This window comes from Quercus suber, unplaced genomic scaffold (assembly GCF_002906115.3).
Source record: "Quercus suber isolate HL8 unplaced genomic scaffold, Cork oak 2.0 scaffold_692, whole genome shotgun sequence".
Classification (NCBI taxonomy): Eukaryota; Viridiplantae; Streptophyta; class Magnoliopsida; order Fagales; family Fagaceae; genus Quercus; species Quercus suber.
Genome location: NW_027070133.1, coordinates 36173 through 55745, shown reverse-complemented (window position 1 = coordinate 55745; position 19573 = coordinate 36173). Strand labels below are relative to the sequence as shown.

At 32.2% G+C, this 19573-nt stretch overlaps 2 protein-coding genes and 1 long non-coding RNA gene across 4 annotated transcripts; 1 reads left to right on the top strand and 2 right to left on the bottom strand.

Moving 5' to 3' along the window:
- Positions 1-1474: 1474 nt before the first annotated feature.
- Positions 1475-12320, bottom strand: LOC112017495 (serine carboxypeptidase-like 13). Its single transcript, XM_024049948.2, is given in 15 exon segments — positions 1475-1757; positions 1866-1920; positions 2051-2164; positions 2346-2470; positions 2798-2869; positions 3046-3195; positions 3292-3372; positions 3534-3635; positions 3778-3815; positions 3930-4032; positions 5410-5532; positions 5635-5678; positions 5681-5710; positions 11736-11872; positions 11987-12320. Coding segments are annotated over 15 exon segments (1398 nt in total). The 5' UTR covers positions 12127-12320; the 3' UTR covers positions 1475-1673.
- Positions 9434-12354, top strand: LOC136064460 (uncharacterized). Of its 2 annotated transcripts, none has more exons than XR_010626069.1 (2): positions 9434-9769; positions 11694-12354. It is a non-coding gene; the product is annotated as an uncharacterized LOC136064460 (long non-coding RNA). The 2 variants fall into 2 exon arrangements; XR_010626070.1 differs by having other exon boundaries at positions 11689-12354.
- Positions 12355-16582: 4228 nt separating this feature from the next.
- Positions 16583-19071, bottom strand: LOC111987779 (phenylalanine--tRNA ligase alpha subunit, cytoplasmic-like). The gene is made up of 6 exons (XM_065766229.1): positions 18943-19071; positions 17859-17930; positions 17396-17462; positions 17189-17314; positions 16972-17026; positions 16583-16880 (listed from the first exon to the last, which is right to left on the bottom strand). Exons 1-6 carry the CDS (start codon positions 19043-19045, stop codon positions 16830-16832), a joined length of 474 nt encoding a protein of 157 aa, XP_065622301.1. The 5' UTR covers positions 19046-19071; the 3' UTR covers positions 16583-16829.
- Positions 19072-19573: the final 502 nt, after the last annotated feature.

Sequence of the window (19573 nt, the reverse complement as noted above, 5' to 3'; positions counted from 1 at the left end):
GTGATGAGGTTTTTTTTTTTTTTTTTTTGTCTAGTGTCATAATTTTTTTTTAAAATAAATTTTGGATAAGTTTGTTTTGAAGATACTGATTAGTAAGAGAATTTCCTATTTTATAGGTATTTTAAGTGAAGTTGGAGATATATTTTTATTGGGTTGTTCTTAAGTTTTTTTCCTTGTTAAACGTAAGGTTTATGAGTATTTCTAAACTACAAAAAAATCCAATTTAAAGAGAGGAATCATCTTATAAATAGTATATATAATTTTGAATCGAGGGATTTACTATTGAACTGAAATTAATTAATTAATAAAGCACATAAATAATGAATTTTGTATTAATCAAAAAAAAAATTTCTTTCATTATTGTTTAGTCTTGAATTACATATTTAAATGTTGGAGATCAAGACTAGACATAGATTAACATCATTGCAATGAGTCGCTACATGTACCCAGATTGAAATTATTTAAGGCACACTTGGAACATTAAATGAAGATTACGAAAGGAATGATAATCCTTATTGTAGAGTCTATATTTTTAGATTGACAACCATGAACAAGTATAACATTTTATAACATAGTTTTGCCTAGTTGATTAGTGTTGAATTAAACCTTAGACAAAGACAAATCAAGTTTAGAACAGCTAAAGACTCAAGAATGCAAAAAATAGAGTGCTAGAATTATGCATTTCAACTACAGGCTTGAAAGGTTGAAAGTCACTTACTTCAATTAGTTGAACTGCATGTTTGCCTTCAATTAGTTGAACTGCATGTCTCGACTGATCAAGACTTGGGCAAAATGAAATTTCAATTCTTTTTTCAGCCGTTTCATCTAGGATTTTGATGGATCTTATGTACATATGAATACAAACGTTAGAGCACGTTCTTTAAGACACAAGAGGGTAGTGTTATGTACACAAGTTTGGAGTTTTTCCAAACCCTTTTAAAGCTACAACTAGGGGAAAAATTGGCCTTTGCCCTTTTTAAAAAAACAATCTAGCATTTTGCCATCTTTCTCAAACTAATTAGGGAAATGCTCCTCTTTTGAAAATCGATTTTCTCAAAATTGAGTTAATCCCTATAGTGGCGTTTTTAAGGACTCTATAGTGACGTTTGAAGGACCTATAGTGGCGTTTTGGAACTTGATCTTCATGAAATCGAGTTATAGGTAAAAAAAAAAAAAAAAAAAAAAAATTGCATGTAACTCGACTTCATGGAGATTGAGTTACAAAATGCCATTATATGTCCTTAAAATGTCACTATAGGCTCCTCAAAAACGCCACTATAGGGCTTCAAATTTTTTTTTTTTTTTTTTGGAATGAGACATTTGCCCATTTTCTCCCTACAACTAAAGACTACATGCAAACATTGGATCCAATTATTTAGTAAAGTTGTTGCAGTCAGTTTACCATAGTTGCTGATCAAATATTTTAGTAGAAATCATGAAGTCACGAACATGGGAGTTCATGTGCAACAACCCATAATAGAAGAGTCCGTGGATTCGAAACTTCGTGTAGTCACACTAGTAAATTCTGCATGAGGTAGCAGTAAATTTTGGGTTGAGTCCATGGTTGAAAGTGTATTAACCTTGTGACATCTGGGACCTAAAACCCTAACACTTATTACTAGGAATAAAATATGCTTTAACGTTCCTCCAAAAGCAATAATTGAAGGAAAGAACTAGAGAGGATAGTAGTGAATCCATCTATGGAACATGTCATAACATTCCTTGCGTTTGTACTCTGTTGGAGAGTGTCCAGCTCCCTACACAAATTTAAAAGAATTAATGTTATTTTATTTTATTTTAAAAATTCTTGCATAAATAAATGAAAAATTTTTAATTAAGTAAAAATTTAAGGTTCTTTTTCTTGCCTTTATAGTTGCATATGTCAAACGATATCCGCTATTTGTATATTTCCTTGTGTATCTAGAGAATAATATACACATTATTAACAATAAGAAAACAACAATAACAGTAAAGTCTTAGTTTTAGGTGGGAAAAAGAAAATGGAAGGAAACAAAATGCTTATGTCCGATATCATATCTTATAAACTCACCCTGCAACCTGACCATCAACAAACCATGGTCTCCATTCAGTATCAATCGTCAAATCTAGAGAATTTATCCATTGTTCAACAGCAATATGTGTGACAGACATGTCATGATCGCCACTGCAAGAGTAAAATTGTAGATATGAATAAAATTATTAATTATCTGGCACATAAAATTTAAATTGCTGTAATTTAATTATGTAACTAATTCTTATATTTCAGTTTGGTTTTATATTTGTAATAGCATAAGTAATAATTAATACAAATAAATACTTAGTGTAGTGATCTTGTAGATTGGAACCTGAAAACCAGGATTTGCAAGCCTGAATTTGTCAGATTTTTATGATAGGGAATTGCATCTTTGACATTGTAGGAGTACTCCGAGGTCAAGGTGATGTTGCATCTAAAGACTTCTTTGACTGTTCCCTGTAGAGATAACTCACAAATACAAGTAGCTTAGCGCCCATCAGCTTTTCATTGATAGTACTTAAAATATTCACAATTTCTTTTTTAATTGTTGATGGGAATGTTATTTTGTAAAAGAAAATTTGTCCTTAAACTTGTTGTTTGTCATTGTATTGAATGATCAAGAATTACTTATTTAGCACCCATTTGCTTTTCATTGATAGTATACTTCAAATATTCACAATTTCTTTTTTAATTGTTGATGTGAATGTTTATTTTGTAAAAGAAAAGATTTGTGTCCTCAAACTTCTTGCTTGTCATTGTACTGTACTATCAAGAATTACTTACCGGTCGAACATGAAGAGCATCTTGGACACTTTTATAATTTATCCATATGTCAAAGAGAATATAATCAAAATTCTGCAAAAATAAAATGACAAATAAATAAATGAATAAAAATTAGTTCCACTATTGTACAGTCTTACATTTATAACAAGTAGATGAATGAGCATCTATAAGTTATAACAAGTGCAAGAATGTCGCTTTATCCACACACACACACACAAAAGGTGCAAGAATGTGAGAGAGAATTTTACTTTGCACCAAAAGTCTCCATTCCCAGACCATGGTAGGATGAAATTTCTGGAGTATTCATTAAGAAATCCTTGAGCACCTTCTTTTGGTTTTGGTGATATGAACGCACAATTGGGACCCAAGATATCTGCTTCATTTACTTGCTCTATGCACTAAATATTCAGATAAACGATCACTCATTCTTGGTGCCCATATTATCGACCAAAATCTATGATGTTATAATGAACATAATTGATACTCTATCCAACCTGGGATATTGATGCAACTGCCTCGGTGCAGTTTGCATTTGTCGAATCGATGTAATTCCCATTGCAACTAGTTTTGGCTGACTGAAATAGCACTTAACAAGAACAACTATGAAGATGATAGCCAAAATGTGAAACGCAAATGAAACCCAATTAGCTAGTTTTAGTTATCAAAACTTGTCTTAACTTGTTATCAAAAATAAATAAATAAATAACAACAATAACAAAAACCTTGTCTTAACTACCTTATACATTGCATCTGATATTAGAGCCATTCGGTGCGCAAATATTACTCTTGTGTTATCTTCGAGATCTGTATTTGTATGTGGGCATCCAAGCGAGAGTCCCTTGCATTATTTTGAAGAACATTATATTCTAATATTCATCGAAATACCAAATGAAAAGGATTTATATTAAAATAAAAAATAAAATAAAAATTTTTAAAAAGAAGAAGAAGAGAAATTCAAGTCCAATAATTTGATTGTGTACTTTGATATTCACTTGAGGCTCAATTCCTGCTTCATTGCCTGCAACTCAATAAAAAAGAATCCAGCTTGAAGATTGGGATTAATATTGAGAATACCTGAGACTTGATTCAATGAGGTAAGCTCTATTAGATGCTTGTGATCAATATAAGTTACCATTTATAATATCTTGGGCTAGAATTGGAGTGACTACTCCTTGATATGAGTCGCTCCCAAGATAGACCGGATTGTTCATAAAATTTGAGTGTTCGATCAACCACTGTGTCACGAATAAACATATCTCGAGTTAATAAAAATTTGATATTCTTCCATGGAACTAATTTTAGCAATTTGTTTTTAAAAAATTACACTTGGTCTCCCCTTAATTCTAAAGGCCATAAAAAAAAATTATAGATCTAAAATTTTAAATAAAGTTAACAAGTCTAAAATAATTAACTTAATAACAAAAATTACCAATAGTAAAGCTAAAAAAATTAAACTCAATCAATAAATTTTATGCAAAACAAACAACTTGACCTTTTAAAAAATTTTAAACAAAATAATTTTTCTCTTACCCAGTAGCAAACACAAGCATCAAAGACACACACCGAGCTTCCTTTTCCATAAATGATTTCATTGTAATGTATTACGAAACAATAATTTGATTTTTTTACCTTTTTTTTTTTTTTTTTTTTTTTTTTTTTACTTCTACCCTCCTAACTTGAAGTCCTGCCTCCATCTTTGCTCCCATGAGCATTAGCATTGACTCAATATTAAAAAACTATAGAACACTTCAATTTTCGAATCAAATTCTTGCTAAATTCATCTCAAATCCCTTGCATAAAACTTAATAGTTCTACTAAATTGCAAATTATACTCCTAAACTTTGTAATAATTTCAATTTCGCGAATTTTCAAAATTTTGATCCACTCTCCTAAAGTTAGGTATTGTTTGGATTTGCTCCCTTCCATCAATACACAATGTCTGGCCTTTCATTAAATGCCAAATTGGCACCCCAATGACACCTTCTATGTTTGTAATTGATTCGGTTTTACACCCTTTATGTTTGGGGCTATTTTGATTAATTTTGAACTCTAATGGACAGTTAGGCACGGTGCATTGACAGAAGCAAATCAATCTAGACAATACCTAATGTTATGGGAGTAGATCAAAATTTTGAAACGTTATAGGGTAAAATAAAAATTACTCCCATTAAATGGTTTAGGTGGAAGAGCAAGAGTGTCATCATACAAGAGTCAAACACTATTTAGATTTTTTTTTTTTTTTTTTTTTTTTTTTGAGAATCCACCCCGATGTTATTAAGAATCACACTGGAAAATCAACAATTACAATTTACAAGGGAAGAAAATTCTAGAGGAACAGACTTCATCCAAACAATTAAAGGGAAAGAAAACCTAACTTTCCTAATTAAAGCATGGGCTACAGAATTATTCTGTCTTCTTACATGGGAGAATGAGACAATGAGTGAACTCTAAAAGAGTTCGAGATAGACTAAATTGTGTTCAAGGCATTATCGTTGGCTACACCCCATCCCTCTCTCCATGATCATTTAACAATGGTGCTAACGAAGCCATTATATCTAATTAAATGTAAAAATTAGGCATTTTAATTGGCTCTCACCATCAATTACACTCACATTTCTCAGAAACTCATAGGCTTGTGCAGCAACTATTGTGTCAGATGCGCTCCAAGCTTCCGAGATTGTTGCATAGGAGAAGCCAGCACCCACAGGCGCATCTAAAAATAACACATTTGCTGTCTGCAAAAGCATTATGATTATCACTTTAAGCAAAATTCGAAGGAAAATGTGTCTAGAATAATGGAAATTAATGAGAAATCGCAGAAGTACTAAACTGCGTACCTTTGTCCATGTGTTTGGTTCATATATCAGTGTTGGTAAGCCCAATTGTAATCAGTGATATTGAATTTTAATGGGCCTACGAGTGAACATGGAAGTTTAAATGAAAATTTTCTAGAATATCATTGAAAATAAACGATAAAATTTTGGGGGGGGGGGGGGGGGGTGGTGTGGAAATAGAAAAATTACATTTAGATAAAATTCTAACAAAAATAAATATTAAAAAAAAATTTTGAAACATTGTATACAAGTTTTAATAATTTATATCTGCTTATAGTGTCATGAAAGCTCTCTTTAGTTAGTCGGAATTGAAAATCTGAAGTATGTTAAAAATTAATAGAATATGTCTTTTTGAAGAGAGAGAGGTATTGGTCAATCCTTTGTCAAAGTTTGTTAAACTTTGTCAACTTGTTTGGCCATCTAGGGATTGGCAGCGATTTGATACTACTGCTTATTCCTCCATTTGATTATGGCAAACAGTTTTTTATTACTTTCAAACAAAAGACCGCGCACGTTACTTGAGAAAAGAAATGTGATTTAAGGTGTTAGCTCAAGGGTTATACTAAAATAACTTTGAAAAAATTTTGGCAACATTTAAATGGGGTGACGGAAACACCACAATTTATTGAGACTCCAAAAGTCATTAAATGAGATATGAAGTTAAAGATCTATTTATGAGTTCTAGTTAACTCAACTAGTAAAGTTTTTGATTTTGAATAAGAGATTTGGAATTTAACTCCCGCTTACACCAATAACTGATTAGTATCTTGGTATGATAATAAAGAACTATCATTAAAAGCAGATGCCATATAAGTCTCTTAAAAAAAAAAAAAAATTAAAGACCTACGACCTATCAATCATTTAGTTATTATCATTTATCACCAAAAAATTTAGAATAAAATTAAATATTATCTAAGTTCACGAGTAAATCATATTTTTATTATATACAATATAATGAAAACTCTATCTTAAACGTGGTTTTGATAAATGAAATTTTTTTTCCAATTCCACCCCCCCCCCCTCCCAATTTTTATTTCTCCTTATGTCATGAGAGGTGGGCACCCCAAGTTAAAGGAGTTAATACCATTCTAGAAGCCGTTTCAATTTAATTAAGGAAACGAAATATTTCAATACCAATTAATACTGGTGTATCATTTTAGGATCATCACTAATTATATAAATTTATATACACACATGCTGGTAAAAGTCAAAACCCACACAATTTATTAAATATATTTATAAATTTATAAAATATTTTTATTCTTAAGTTTTAGTTAAAAGGTTTATTTTTCAGAATTCATTATACATTTATATTAATAATACAAACCTTTTTTTAGATGACACATGGTAGTAGAATTTATTTACTTATTAATATTATTATTAAAATTATAGATCCATTAGACATTAATATTATTTTGGTGTAGTACGTGTACCATAGTTGAAGCAACAAAAAAAAAAAAAAAGTTTTTTTTTAAAAAGTGAAGTTTGAATTGATCTTCACATTAGTGGCTGTCAGACACACAAAACAATAAAGCAAAATATAAAATTATTTTATTCAAAATCTGAAGTTGGAACTTGAAACTTTGGAAGATGTAACGTTGGGTCAAGCATAAAGGACAAAACCAAAAGAAACTTAAAAGCCAAACTTGAACAAAACTAAAGAAAGAGGTTTCTGGCAGGGGTGTGCCAAAAATCGATGAACCGAAAAAATTGATCGAAACCAATTGAACTGAGTTTAATTTTTCAATTCGGTTTCGGTTTGGTTCGGTTTCAGTTTGAATTTTAGAAAACCAAAATATTTCGGTTCGATTTCGATGTTGATTTTTTCATCCGAAATTAACCGGACCGAACCGGTTTATATATATCTATATATTTATGTAACTTTAAGAAGTAAATAATCAGTAGCTTAATGGTGTGCTTCTTGCATTTTTGCTAACTGATCTCCAGTTCGAGCCTTCTTGCGTGGGTTTTTGCTATTTAATGTTTTAAAACCCTAATAATAGCATGATATAAATACCCTCCTATTCTTTTCTTTTCTTTTCTTCAGTCATCCCCTTCCTCAAATTTCTGTGTATCTCTACCCTTCATGCTTCAGCGCCTCCTCATTCTTTTCTTTCTTTCCTTTTTTTTTTTTTTTTTTTTTCTTTTCTCTAAGTCCTATAGTCCTTTCTTCAGCCGCCCCCTTCCCCAATTTTCTGTGTCTCTCTCTACCTTCTCGCTTCAGCGCCTCCTCATTCTTTTCTTTTCTTTTCTTTTTTTTCTTTCTCTGAGCCCATGGACCATGGTCATGCCTCTCTCTTCTCTCTGAGTCACATATCTCTATTCTTTATTGAAAAATCACTACAGAGACATGGTGGTAGGCTCAAGCATGGTGTTAGGCTCCTGCTATGGTGCAGCAATGGTAAAGTTCTGTCTGGACCCTTTTGCTAATTCAAAATATTTTCAATTTTATGTTGGAATCTGTGTAAATTGTTGAACAAATATTGTTTGAAGTTTTTATTTCTCTGTCGTTCTGATTTGTTCAACAACTCTCTCTCTCTCTCTCTCTGTTGCTCTATTGCTTTGTTTTTTATATGTGATTAAAGTTAGGGATTTAGGGTTTTGAAAATCTTAATAACCCTCTCTTTGGAAAACCGAAAACTGACCAAAACCGAAATACACCGAAACCGATTGGTTTCCAGCCATTTCAGTCGGTTTCAGTTGAGAATTTCACAAACAAAAATATTCGGTTTTAGTTGGCCATACTCATGAAAACCGACTTGAACCGAACTGAGCACACCCCTAGTTTCTGGCCTTCTAGGTCTTAACAAAGAAGAAGAAGAAGATCGGACATTCTGAAAATGACAGTGATTGCAAAGAGAGAGACATTATCTTTTTCATTAGATCTGAAACTTTTATTTTTTTTAATCTAAAAGTCTTGATTTATTTCGGTCCGGTATGATTTTTTTGGGCCAAAATATGATATTTCGTTTGGTATAGCAAGAACAACCCGGTATGACCGGTATTTGAACCAGAATGAAACTAATGTGTTTCTATACCGTTTAAGCTCCAGTAGAAAAATACTGGTCATATTGGCCGGTACGGTATGGTATTGACTTTCTTGCTCTAAGTACATTCACAGTTGCCATCTTCTCTCGGAAAAAAAAAATAAATAAAAAAAAAAAAAAAAAAAACAGTTGCCATAGTTGCTATAAGAGGAATTCTATTGCCAAATCACAAAGAGGTTTCATTATATATATAATTTTTTATAATTTCAATAATCTACAATAAATTTTTGTTTTAATAATAAATTAATTTTGGGTTTTATAAGTTAGTTGCACTACGTGCCTTAAAGTATGTATTTTAAGCTATTTTATCACGTGACTCATTATAAGTATATTAAAATTATTAATATAATTTACTCCAAGAAACTAAGAGTTTGTTTGGATAGTCCAAAAACTAAGTGATATCACTCAGTTTTCATGATTCATTATCCAAAACTCATGAGTCCCACAAATAATGCAATGTTTGGCTTGGTTTTGAATGTTTGTTTTCATCACTCAAAAACTCAAAATTTTGAGTTTGGAAGATGGAAACTGAAAACACAATTTTGGTGTTTTTAGATTTTGGATTATGAGTGATAATGGCAAAATGGTAAAAAAAAAATCAAATTTGTGAGACCTAGGGCCTGTTTGGTCTTAGTTTTCAAAAATTGTTGTTTAAAAAGATGTGAAAACTGTGGTTTAAAAAGTATTGTAAAAAAACGTATTTTTAGTGTAAATAAAACAAAAAAATGTGTTTGGTATCATAGTTTAAACAATATTTTTCAATGTTTAAAAAATATAAAATATGTGTTTGGTAAGTGTGTTTTGAACAGTAAAAAAAGCTTAGCAAAGTACTAAAAATAATTTTTTTTAATCAGGAGAGAGGAACATCCATTATATTCCCACGCTCCTCTCTTTCCTTCTTCATCCCTTCTCTTCCCTGAGAGCAGAAAACCAAACCCACGCACAGTCCTCATCTCCATCGACGGCAAAGAAGATCCACGGCTGGGCTTGACGTCCCTCGGATCTCATCTCCACTGTCAAGACTCCAAGACCCAGCAACTAATCGAGCTTCTGTCGCCGCCGAGTCACTGACCCATCACTCCAAGATCCAGGTTCGAATCCCACTTTCACCTTGCTTGTCAATTGGTTTTTGTCTAAAGACCGAACCGTTTCTTCTTCACTCACAAATTTCTCACTTTTTTTGTTTTGTTTTCCTCACCAATTTGGAAAACCCCCCAATTTTTCTGTTCTTTGTTTGTTGTTGAAACAATATTTGATGGGACGGTGAGGATTTAATGGCTCTGGGTCGGTGAGGGGAGTTATGGAAAGTCTGTTGGGGGAGTTATGGAGGTGAGGGGAGTTATGGAGAAGAGTTCTGGATCTTCGTACCAGTAAAAGGATTCGGTTTTGAAGAGATGAGAGTAAAGAGAGGGAGACAAACTTGAAAAAAAACTGATCAGGTGGGCCCTATAGTTGTGTTCAATTTAATTACCGAAGTGCCACTGAAACTGCATTTTTGTTGTTTAAAATTAGCTCCGAGGTGATTCCAAAAAACGCTGTTCAAACATGGGTTTTTGAACACTGTTTTTCAAACAACCCTGAACAGAAAAGGGTGACCAAACACAATTTTTAAATTTTGGACACTAGTGTTCAGTGTTTAAACACTGAACACTATGTTTTGAAAAGGGTGACCAAACGGGCCCCTATTCTCTTGACTTTTCACTATCAAGAAATAGTTTCATACTACTTTTCTTTTTCTTTCTTTCTTTCTTCTTCCATAGAGTTCCACTGGCTTCTTTTTTTTCTTTTTTATTTTGTCTCTACTTTTTCTTTCTTTCTTCTTCATACCCACCACACCACCAACAACCTTTTTTTGTTCTTCTTCTTCATTCTTCCTTTCTTTCTTCATCAGACCCACTTCACCACTAACAAATTTTTTTTTTTCTCCTCTTGTTCCTGGATTTGTCTTTCATTCTTTTCTTCTTTTTCTTTCTTTTTTCTTCAAACACACTCACCATGTTCATCCACACATAAATATATACCCAGAAACAAAAACCCACTCCTCATATTTGTGATTTTGGTCTTCGATCTAAGGATTCTTGAGTTTGGGTTTGGGTTTTCTGTGTTTGTGGGTTTGGGTTGGCAATTTTGGATCACCGATCTAAGGATTTTGTGTTGGTGTGTTTGGGTTTTCTGTGTTTGTAATTGTGGTTTGAAGCTTAGGCTGTGATGGAGGTGGGTTTGTGTGTTTGGTGGTGGTATTGATGATTGGAAATTTTTTCTTTTTATGGGTGTGGGTGTAGTTGATGGTTGGATTTTTTTTTGGTTGAGATTTTTTTTTTTCATCTTGTGGCCGTTGGTGGTGTTGACAGTGGTGTGTTCTGAGTTTGCCATTGATGATAGTGATGGACTTGGGAGAATATGTAAGAGGGGAAGAGAAAATGGACGTGGGTAGCAACCATAACTCCTATGTAGTGTCAGTGGGGTGGGTTTCACCATTTTGGCAAAAAGTGGACTTAAAAGTTGAGATATATGACTGAGTTTTGTAACCAAACAACAATTTCATAGTTTTTGAGTGATAGTGGGATTTCGGTTATGAGTTATGAGATTTGAGTTAGAGTTAGAGTTATGAGTATTGAATTATGAAAACTGAGTCATGTCTAAACCAAATGGGTCATAAATTATCAAAAATTCCAAGAAATTCAAAGATAATTTCACTAATTTATTTCACATTATTTTATAATCTTTAATAATATATATGTTTCTTCATAAGAACTCGATATTTCCTGATATGCAATTCTTATCAACTTTAAAGAAATTTGTGTTCGTATAAAATAAATAAATAAAAAAAGCAATTTGTTTTTATAAAAAAAAAAAAAAGTCTTTTTTTGTTCTTTTATTTTTGCAATTTATTTATTCTATTTATTGTGCATTCCTTATCTCTTCAAGAATCTTTCTCGATTCTTGGCACATGTAATTTACAAATTCACTCACTATTTAGTGTAGTCACTACAATAAAGTATGAAATTAGTGTAGGGTCATTTAGATGCAAAGAGAAAAGGAAGAAGAAAGTCATACCAATCTGGTACAAAAGTCCATTCAAAGCAGAACAACCAGGGCCTCCGTTGATGTAGAGCAAGAGAGGATCAGCTCCCGGGTTCCCTTCCGACTCGACGAAATAGTAGAAGAATTCCACTTCACCAACACTAATGTATCTATATATAAATTCCCATCAACACCATCACCAATCAATTAACCTTTTCTCTATAAAATCTTTAGAAAATAAATTAAGATATATAGTCTTAACTGCAGAAACTAATAGCGCATACCCAGTTTCAAGTTTAAAGGGCAATTCACCAGGGAAGCCAGGAAGAGTCTTGACAACCCAGTGTGAGACTGCAGTTCTAGTGCCTGATACAAGCAGTAGAAGCAGCAAATACACGCATACCGAACTTGATTTGGAAGACATTAATGTAAAGGTGCTTATGGTTTGGTTATCAATTAGCCCCTAAAATATTTACCAATATTACTAGGCTTCAAACTTACTAGTTAAGCTACGCGCATGCAGTTAGTTGTTTGATACTGAAATGTAGGTATAGAAGATTAGGTGAATAATCGAGAAAATAAAGCTTAAGAACGTTGGATGGAATGTTATTGAGTTGAGTTTAGAAGTAATAAAATATGTATATTTGTTTAATTGAGCACTGAGGATGTCTTATGGTGGTAGAGACAATTTTTTACCTAAAATAAAGAGAGAATTTTGTACTATGCATCATTGCACATTTGGACCATAATTTTTTTTGTTTTTTTGGGGTGGTGGGGACCCGTGTTAAATTATATTTTAAATCCTATACTTAAATATGGTTTCAAACTAAACCTTATAATTTCTCTAGTTTTAAATTTGAACCCTAAACTTATAAAATCATATGAATTTAAACCTTCTACTTTTTTTAAACTCCATAATTTATTTTGAACTAACAAAAACTACACGGCTTAATTTGTAATAATCTTAAACATCTTTAATTTGAAACTTTTGAAACTATAAAGTTTACTTTGAAACCAACCCTAAATTATATGGTTTTAAATGTAATTTGAGGTGGTTTTAGTTTTCGGAGGGAGTAAGTTTCACCGTACTGGTTGTGAAGGCTAAAATTTCTCTAACTGGTGACCAAACTAGTACAAATAACCCTCCATTGCACATCGCTTTTTACGCTGGACTATTTTGGATGATTTTGTCAATTTCAAAATGTTTCGGTCATTCTAGTTGAAATATTGATTTCTGTCCAAAATCGTTTTAGAAAAAATCATCCAATTTTTGCCATTAGAAACCCATAGATTCACAAAGGTAAGACATAACGAAGTTCAAACGAAGCCCACCAAAGTCAGTTCAAAATCTTTGAGTGACATTGAGGATCTGTTTGGATTCAGATGAAAACTGAAAATACTGTAGTAAAATAATTTTTAAATATGTAAATAGTACTGTGAGACCCATTTTTAATGAAAAAGTTGCTGAAAAGTGGAATATATGAGTCCGTGAACAGTGCACAGATGCACTGTTTACCGTGGAAAAGTCAACAAATGCAGGTTGAACAAAAAGAAAAAAAAAAAAAAAAAAGGCAAACCCCACAATAATTTGAATCCAAACGGGTACTAAGCATCTTATCTTATTTTAATAACAGGATTTTTTGTTTCAGTTTTAACATTTTGCGGACTAAAATACCCTCATACAAATTCTTAAACACTCTAAAATTTCCCAATCTTTTAGTTAAATAACTTTAAATTAAAAAATATAAACTTGTTAAAAGAGTAATTTACTGTCTGGTTAAATTTATTGTTCCTAAGTTTTAGGTTTTTTATTTTATCTTCTCCATTCAGCCTAAAACTTATGACACTATCTGTATCTCATTTTTAAACATTATTCTATGTTACCTTTCCTCTTTCTTTAAAAAAAAAAATTACAAATGGTTATTTATATATCACTTTTAAACATTATAACACTAAACTTAAAAAACAAATAAATAAATAAATAAAAGAGCATTATTGCATGCACAAAGCATGCGTGATGAGTCTAATACTACTAATAACAATATTTCTGATTTGGGTTTCATCATTTTGCGTACTGAAATTCTTATACAAATTCTTAAACTCTCTAAAATATCTCTATCTTTTAGTTAAATAATTTTAAATTAAAATATATATATATATAATGGTTAAAATAGTAATTTACTATTCCAAAGTTATAGGATGGTTAAAAGAGTAATTTATTGTTCCTAAATTTTATGCATTTTCCTCTCTCTTTTTCTCCATTCTACCTAAAAATTAGCACATGGTCTCTGTGTCACTTTTAAATATTATTCCATATTACCTTAATTCTTTTTTTAAAAAAAATACACAATATTATATATATACACACACACTTTAAAAAGATTTCTTCTCCTATTTGACTTCAATTCCTTTACATGAGAGTTGGAAAAAAAATGAAAAGTTTCAATTTCAAAATAGTTTCTTCCATTCATATAGTCACCAACTCATATATAAATAACTAATTAGACAAAAAAAAAATCGCATAGAGAAAGATTCTAAGAATTAAGACAATATCTCTATCTTACTTCTAAATATTATGACACTAAGCCCCCCCCCCTCCCCCGCCCATCCCCCAAAAAGAAAAAAAAAATCATTGCACGCGCAAAGTGCGTGTGACTAGGCTAGTCTTATATAAGGGCATATGCAAGGCCTCAACTTTGTAATTCACGACTACAAGTATGATTCATATATATGAGAGACATAAAATATACTTGTATAATTTTGATCCAAGGGATTTACTATTGAAATGAAATTAATTAATATAGAGCAACATAAAGAATGACTTTTGTACTAACTGAAAATTATTAAAAAGTTTATCTTTCATTATTTTTTAGTCTTGAATTACATATTTGAATGTAGAAAACGAAGACTGCAACATGGATTAACATCATTGAAATGAGAGGAGCTTTGATCTTGGGGATTGGGTGAGAAGAGATGTGGCTACGAAGAAGGAGTTCATGTTCATTGTGGGTTAGAGTTCGAAATTTCATTTTGGGGATTAAGAATTCAATTGGCCTGAGTTGTTGCCTAGTGAGGATGGTGTTAAGTGAGTCATGTGAGAATCACGTGAGATTTTTAATAGTAGTAGAAGCTGATGCGGAAGGGCTGACATGGAAGGACTATTTATATTTAAATTTAATTTATGTCATGTATGCATTCCGTTTGCCATCTAAGCAAATTATGTTAGTTATCTAACGGTAAGGACCAAATTGATTGTGACTTGAAAATAGCAAGGACCAAATTGACTGCCTACAAAATGTAGGGACCAAATTAACCGTAACCTCAAAATATGTGGACCAAAATAGTGTTTTCGCCTATTTTTGCCTCGCGAGGTAGAAGAAGTAAAATTGATTTTGGGAAACTTTGGGGTGAGAGCCCGAACGGAGACTTGAAAGTAGTAACTTTTGCTTGTTGCCTGTAGACATACTCCCAACTAAGCTTGGGTACAGAACTAGAGCTATGTTCATGAATTTGTGCAGAAAACAGGTCATTGCGTAAAATACAAGAAAGACAAGGCAATAGCTGCTGTTGGAGCACTGTCCTGCGATAAGAATATCAGAGTCCATGAAGATAATGCAAGCCTTAATGTTAAAGCAGCCAGGTCTCTCCATGAAGATAATGCAAGTGAGGAATGCTGAAGTTTTTCAGATACTGAAGAGGGTCCCAGGTTGGAAGAACCCGAAACAATTTGGTTCATTATCTTGCTGAAGTTTCGAAAATGCTTGTGCTTGGAAAGAAGAAACTCCAAACTTTATAGAAAAACATGCATCTTTGATGTAACTTCAAATCAAATCATCTATATCAATATATATATATATATATATAAAAGCAAAGAACTCATGTGAAAAAGTATGAGATTCTGCCAAGTGACACATTGTATGACCTTTTTTTCATTTAGACTTTTCATCTCATCTAAACTTAGCATTTATGTCAAATTATTAAATAATGGCAAATGCATTTATTTCAATATATTAATAAATTCAAAGAATTTATATACATTTATAACTTTACATGCTTTAAATTGATACGGATGGATCTAAAAAGTCATGAGAAATGTAAGAATCAAAAAAACTTTTCAATTTTCTGCATAAGACTAACTTTAATGTAGAATTGTTAGAGTCGGATTCAATGAATTGGGTAAATACTATTTGTCTCCACATTTGTCGAATATAAATCCCCATTTCTATTGGACTTAAAAATTAAACTTCCATAATTTTCTCACAATATCTTTATTTTATTTTATTTTTATTTTTTTTGAGAGCAGTGTTAATTTTCAAAATATTACATTCACCTTAAATATTTTGTTTAGATTTTATGTATACGTTTTTATTTATGTAGCATTGTAATTTATTTAGTCTTATTTTTTCATATTATGTGCCAATTTATATTTTTGGTTTTCTATATGATGCGTATACTTGGTAAAAATCTATTTTTGGCTACTTTTAATTCAATTAAAATTTGGAGGTTAAATTGTGATATTATTACATCACTATGACATTATTTTTACTGTTGTTGTATCATGATATTCTAGAAGTTTTTATAGCTAATTGATATATAAAACATAAATAATACAAGAAAGACGCCTAATAATCAATAGGTTTGTGAGTGACAATATGTACTATGATTTGGTAATATTTCTTGGTTGCATAAATTAAAAGCGCCCCCCACCCACCCCCCCCTCCCCCAAATGTATTTAGTTTTAGTAGAAATCCTCATAAATTAAGTGTGGCTAATAATAATAGCATTTATGAAATCAATGGATTATAAATAATTTCTTACAAAATTTATCAAAATGCCAATAATAATAACAATAACAATACATAAACACGTAAAAGCGTTCCTACTTTAAAGTGCAGCCTTCAACTTTATTAAATAAAAACAAGGTCTGACAAATAATTAAAAGGGTACTTGAAATGAATCTAATCTTGCCTCAATGCCAAACAAATGCCAGACAGAATTAGTGCTGAAAATAAGCGCTTTATCATTAATTAGCTAAAAATACTGAACCCAATGAATTTAGAGAAAGCAAGGGAACATAAAGAGAAGGAAAACTTTTGCAACAATGATCAATATATCCCGTCAGTTTAATCAAAGTCCTAAACGACATATAGGGTTTGTCTTGATGAGACCAAGATCCACCTGCACAAAACAAGAGACAAATGAATGAACTAAATCCATTATGAAAACAATATGACCTCATAACCAGAAGACAGGGGCATATAGTAATTACCTTGTGCCCAAACAGATCCCGGATGTTATTATAGCCGTACAAGATCATAGTCGGCCTGGGTTTGAAAGAAAAATAAAGAAGGAAAGAAGAGGTCAATAATGTGTAAAAAATACTTTCCCTATTGCATTTGCATGCAAATGCACATTGAAAACATATAATCAACATATTCTATTCAGTTTTTTCTTCTCTCTCTTGAACTAAAAACAAAGTTTCTTACCTCTCAAGGGAAAGGCCCCATGCAATAACACGAACATCTTCTGGTAATCCCATAGGAAGCAACATTTCAGGTCTAAACATGCCAGAATTTCCAACCTCTACCCATTTCCCAAAGCCTTCATGGTAACTGATAACATAAAGGATAATATATGAAATTCCTCCTAGGCAAAGATGAAACAGCCTTTTAGAGAAGCTCAAAAAACATTACCTGAAAATCTCCATGCTAGGTTCCGTATATGGGTTATAAGCAGGCTTAAAACGCAGCTTGGACATGCCTGGAAGCAAGAAATGGAATTAAATATGTCAAATTTTTTCATTATAACAGTGCCTCTAAGATCAAAATACTCTCATTGGTCTTTAATTCTCCATGCCAAATACAAGCAGTGGCAATGGTTTATATAACAAAATCACCAAGCTTTTTAGAAGAAAAACATCAGTGCTAACTAATATCATGGAAAGTGCAAAATACTCGAGTCTTTAATTCTCCATGTCAAATACAAGCAGTGGCAATGGTAAACCACCAAGCTTCATTTTAGAAGAAAAAAATCAGTGCTAACTATGGTTTATATAACAAAACCACCAAGCTTCATTTTAGATGAAAAAAATCAGTGCTAACTTATATCATGAAAAGTGCATATATAGAATCAACAGCAGATCAGTCAGTGTATTACCCAGCCGGGAGAAGAAATCATGCAGGACTCCAATCAAGTCACCAAGAGTAAGTCCTCTATCACATATCACGCCTGAAACCAGATGCAGGAATTAGGTCATTAATTCATAACAGCAAAATATCAATTTTCTTTTGATAAAGAAAAACAAAATTACGCTTTTATTAATAATTTTCATTAGGTTTTAAAGTTAACACTGACAGTGCAACTGAGTCCAGACTGATATCCATTAGATTTCACCTGAATACTGGCTACTCATGGGGCCAACATTTTTTCTAATTTAGAAGTTACACACGCTCCCTAGTCCCTATGGGTCTTTAACCCATGACCTCACTCTCCACCTAGCACTTATAAGGAGAAGAGGTGCCAGTTGAGCTAGAGCTCATTGGCTACTCATCAGGGCAACATGAAAAACAACTAGTGTTGCCTGAAAAGTAACAACTTTGAGTAAAAAAATTACCCAACCTGAGACTACTAGCAACGCCTACCATTTTTGCAAAGTCATCACCACAAACTGTCCCAGCCAAACATCAAACTAGAAAGTTTGGTTGGATCTAGTCCTGAATCAAGATGTTGGGCCAAAAGTACAAGAATGGCCACTTTGTGGTGATGACTTCAAACCCTCAATCCAGTCTAGAGTTATATGATGGGAAATCTGAACACAAGCCACTCATCTCCTTCTATTACAGTAATAAAATTCCATTTCATTTAGGCTATCAAGAAAGCTGACTTGTGCTCAGTTAAGCTGGGTAGATACTTGACCTAAGCTGAAAATATTAGTATGGCTAGCATCTTTGCAAGGTAACAGACACAAAGAGACCCAGTCTGACCAGAATATGGAAACACGGGGTTGGCCAGGATCAGACATTGGGTAAATATAACAGTTTTAGGATCAAGAATGGTCACATCTGGCACAAATGCTTCAAAACCTCAATAGAGTCATGTAGTTTTATGAAGGACCGACCCAAAAAAAAAAGGGAACTACAACCTAGTGAACAGCTAAGAAAACCCTAGCCCAAACCCCAGCACTCGTTCAATTATTTATTTGGTAGGCTACCCCATCACATATTTGTCAGCTTATCAATACCTTCTATCTGGTGGAACTCTGCAAGATGAGTTCGATCTACTGCTTCATTTCTGAAAACACGATCTATAGAGAAGTATCTTTTGGGAGTAAATGGTTTCTGCATACATAATCAAGAAAGAAAAATTATAACAAAGACAAAACATAAAAGAAAATGATGGCTATTTCAAATGTAGCCAAACTTCTTCCGCATAATGACTAATGACTAAGTTTCCAAATTTTAGACAGACTTTAGTGCAAGGGGAAAAAAACAAATAACAAAATATACAAAAAACCTTGTTTATTGGAACTTATTTGAATGACAAATACTCCTTTCAGCTTTACAATATCTAAATCTCAACTCTAAAATATTAACAAAAGAAATAAGAGGTAGATTCAAGGAGATAAAAAGAGCAAGGCTCTAGGTGTGATACTTTCACGTTCTGTAATTAATTACTAATGCCAGTAAGGTATTGTTTCAGAAGTATGACCTCCCCCCCCCCCCCCAAATGTATTTAGTTTTAGTAGAAATCCTCATAAATTAAGTGTGGCTAATAATAATAGCATTTATGAAATCAATGGATTATAAATAATTTCTTACAAAATTTATCAAAATGCCAATAATAATAACAATAACAATACATAAACACGTAAA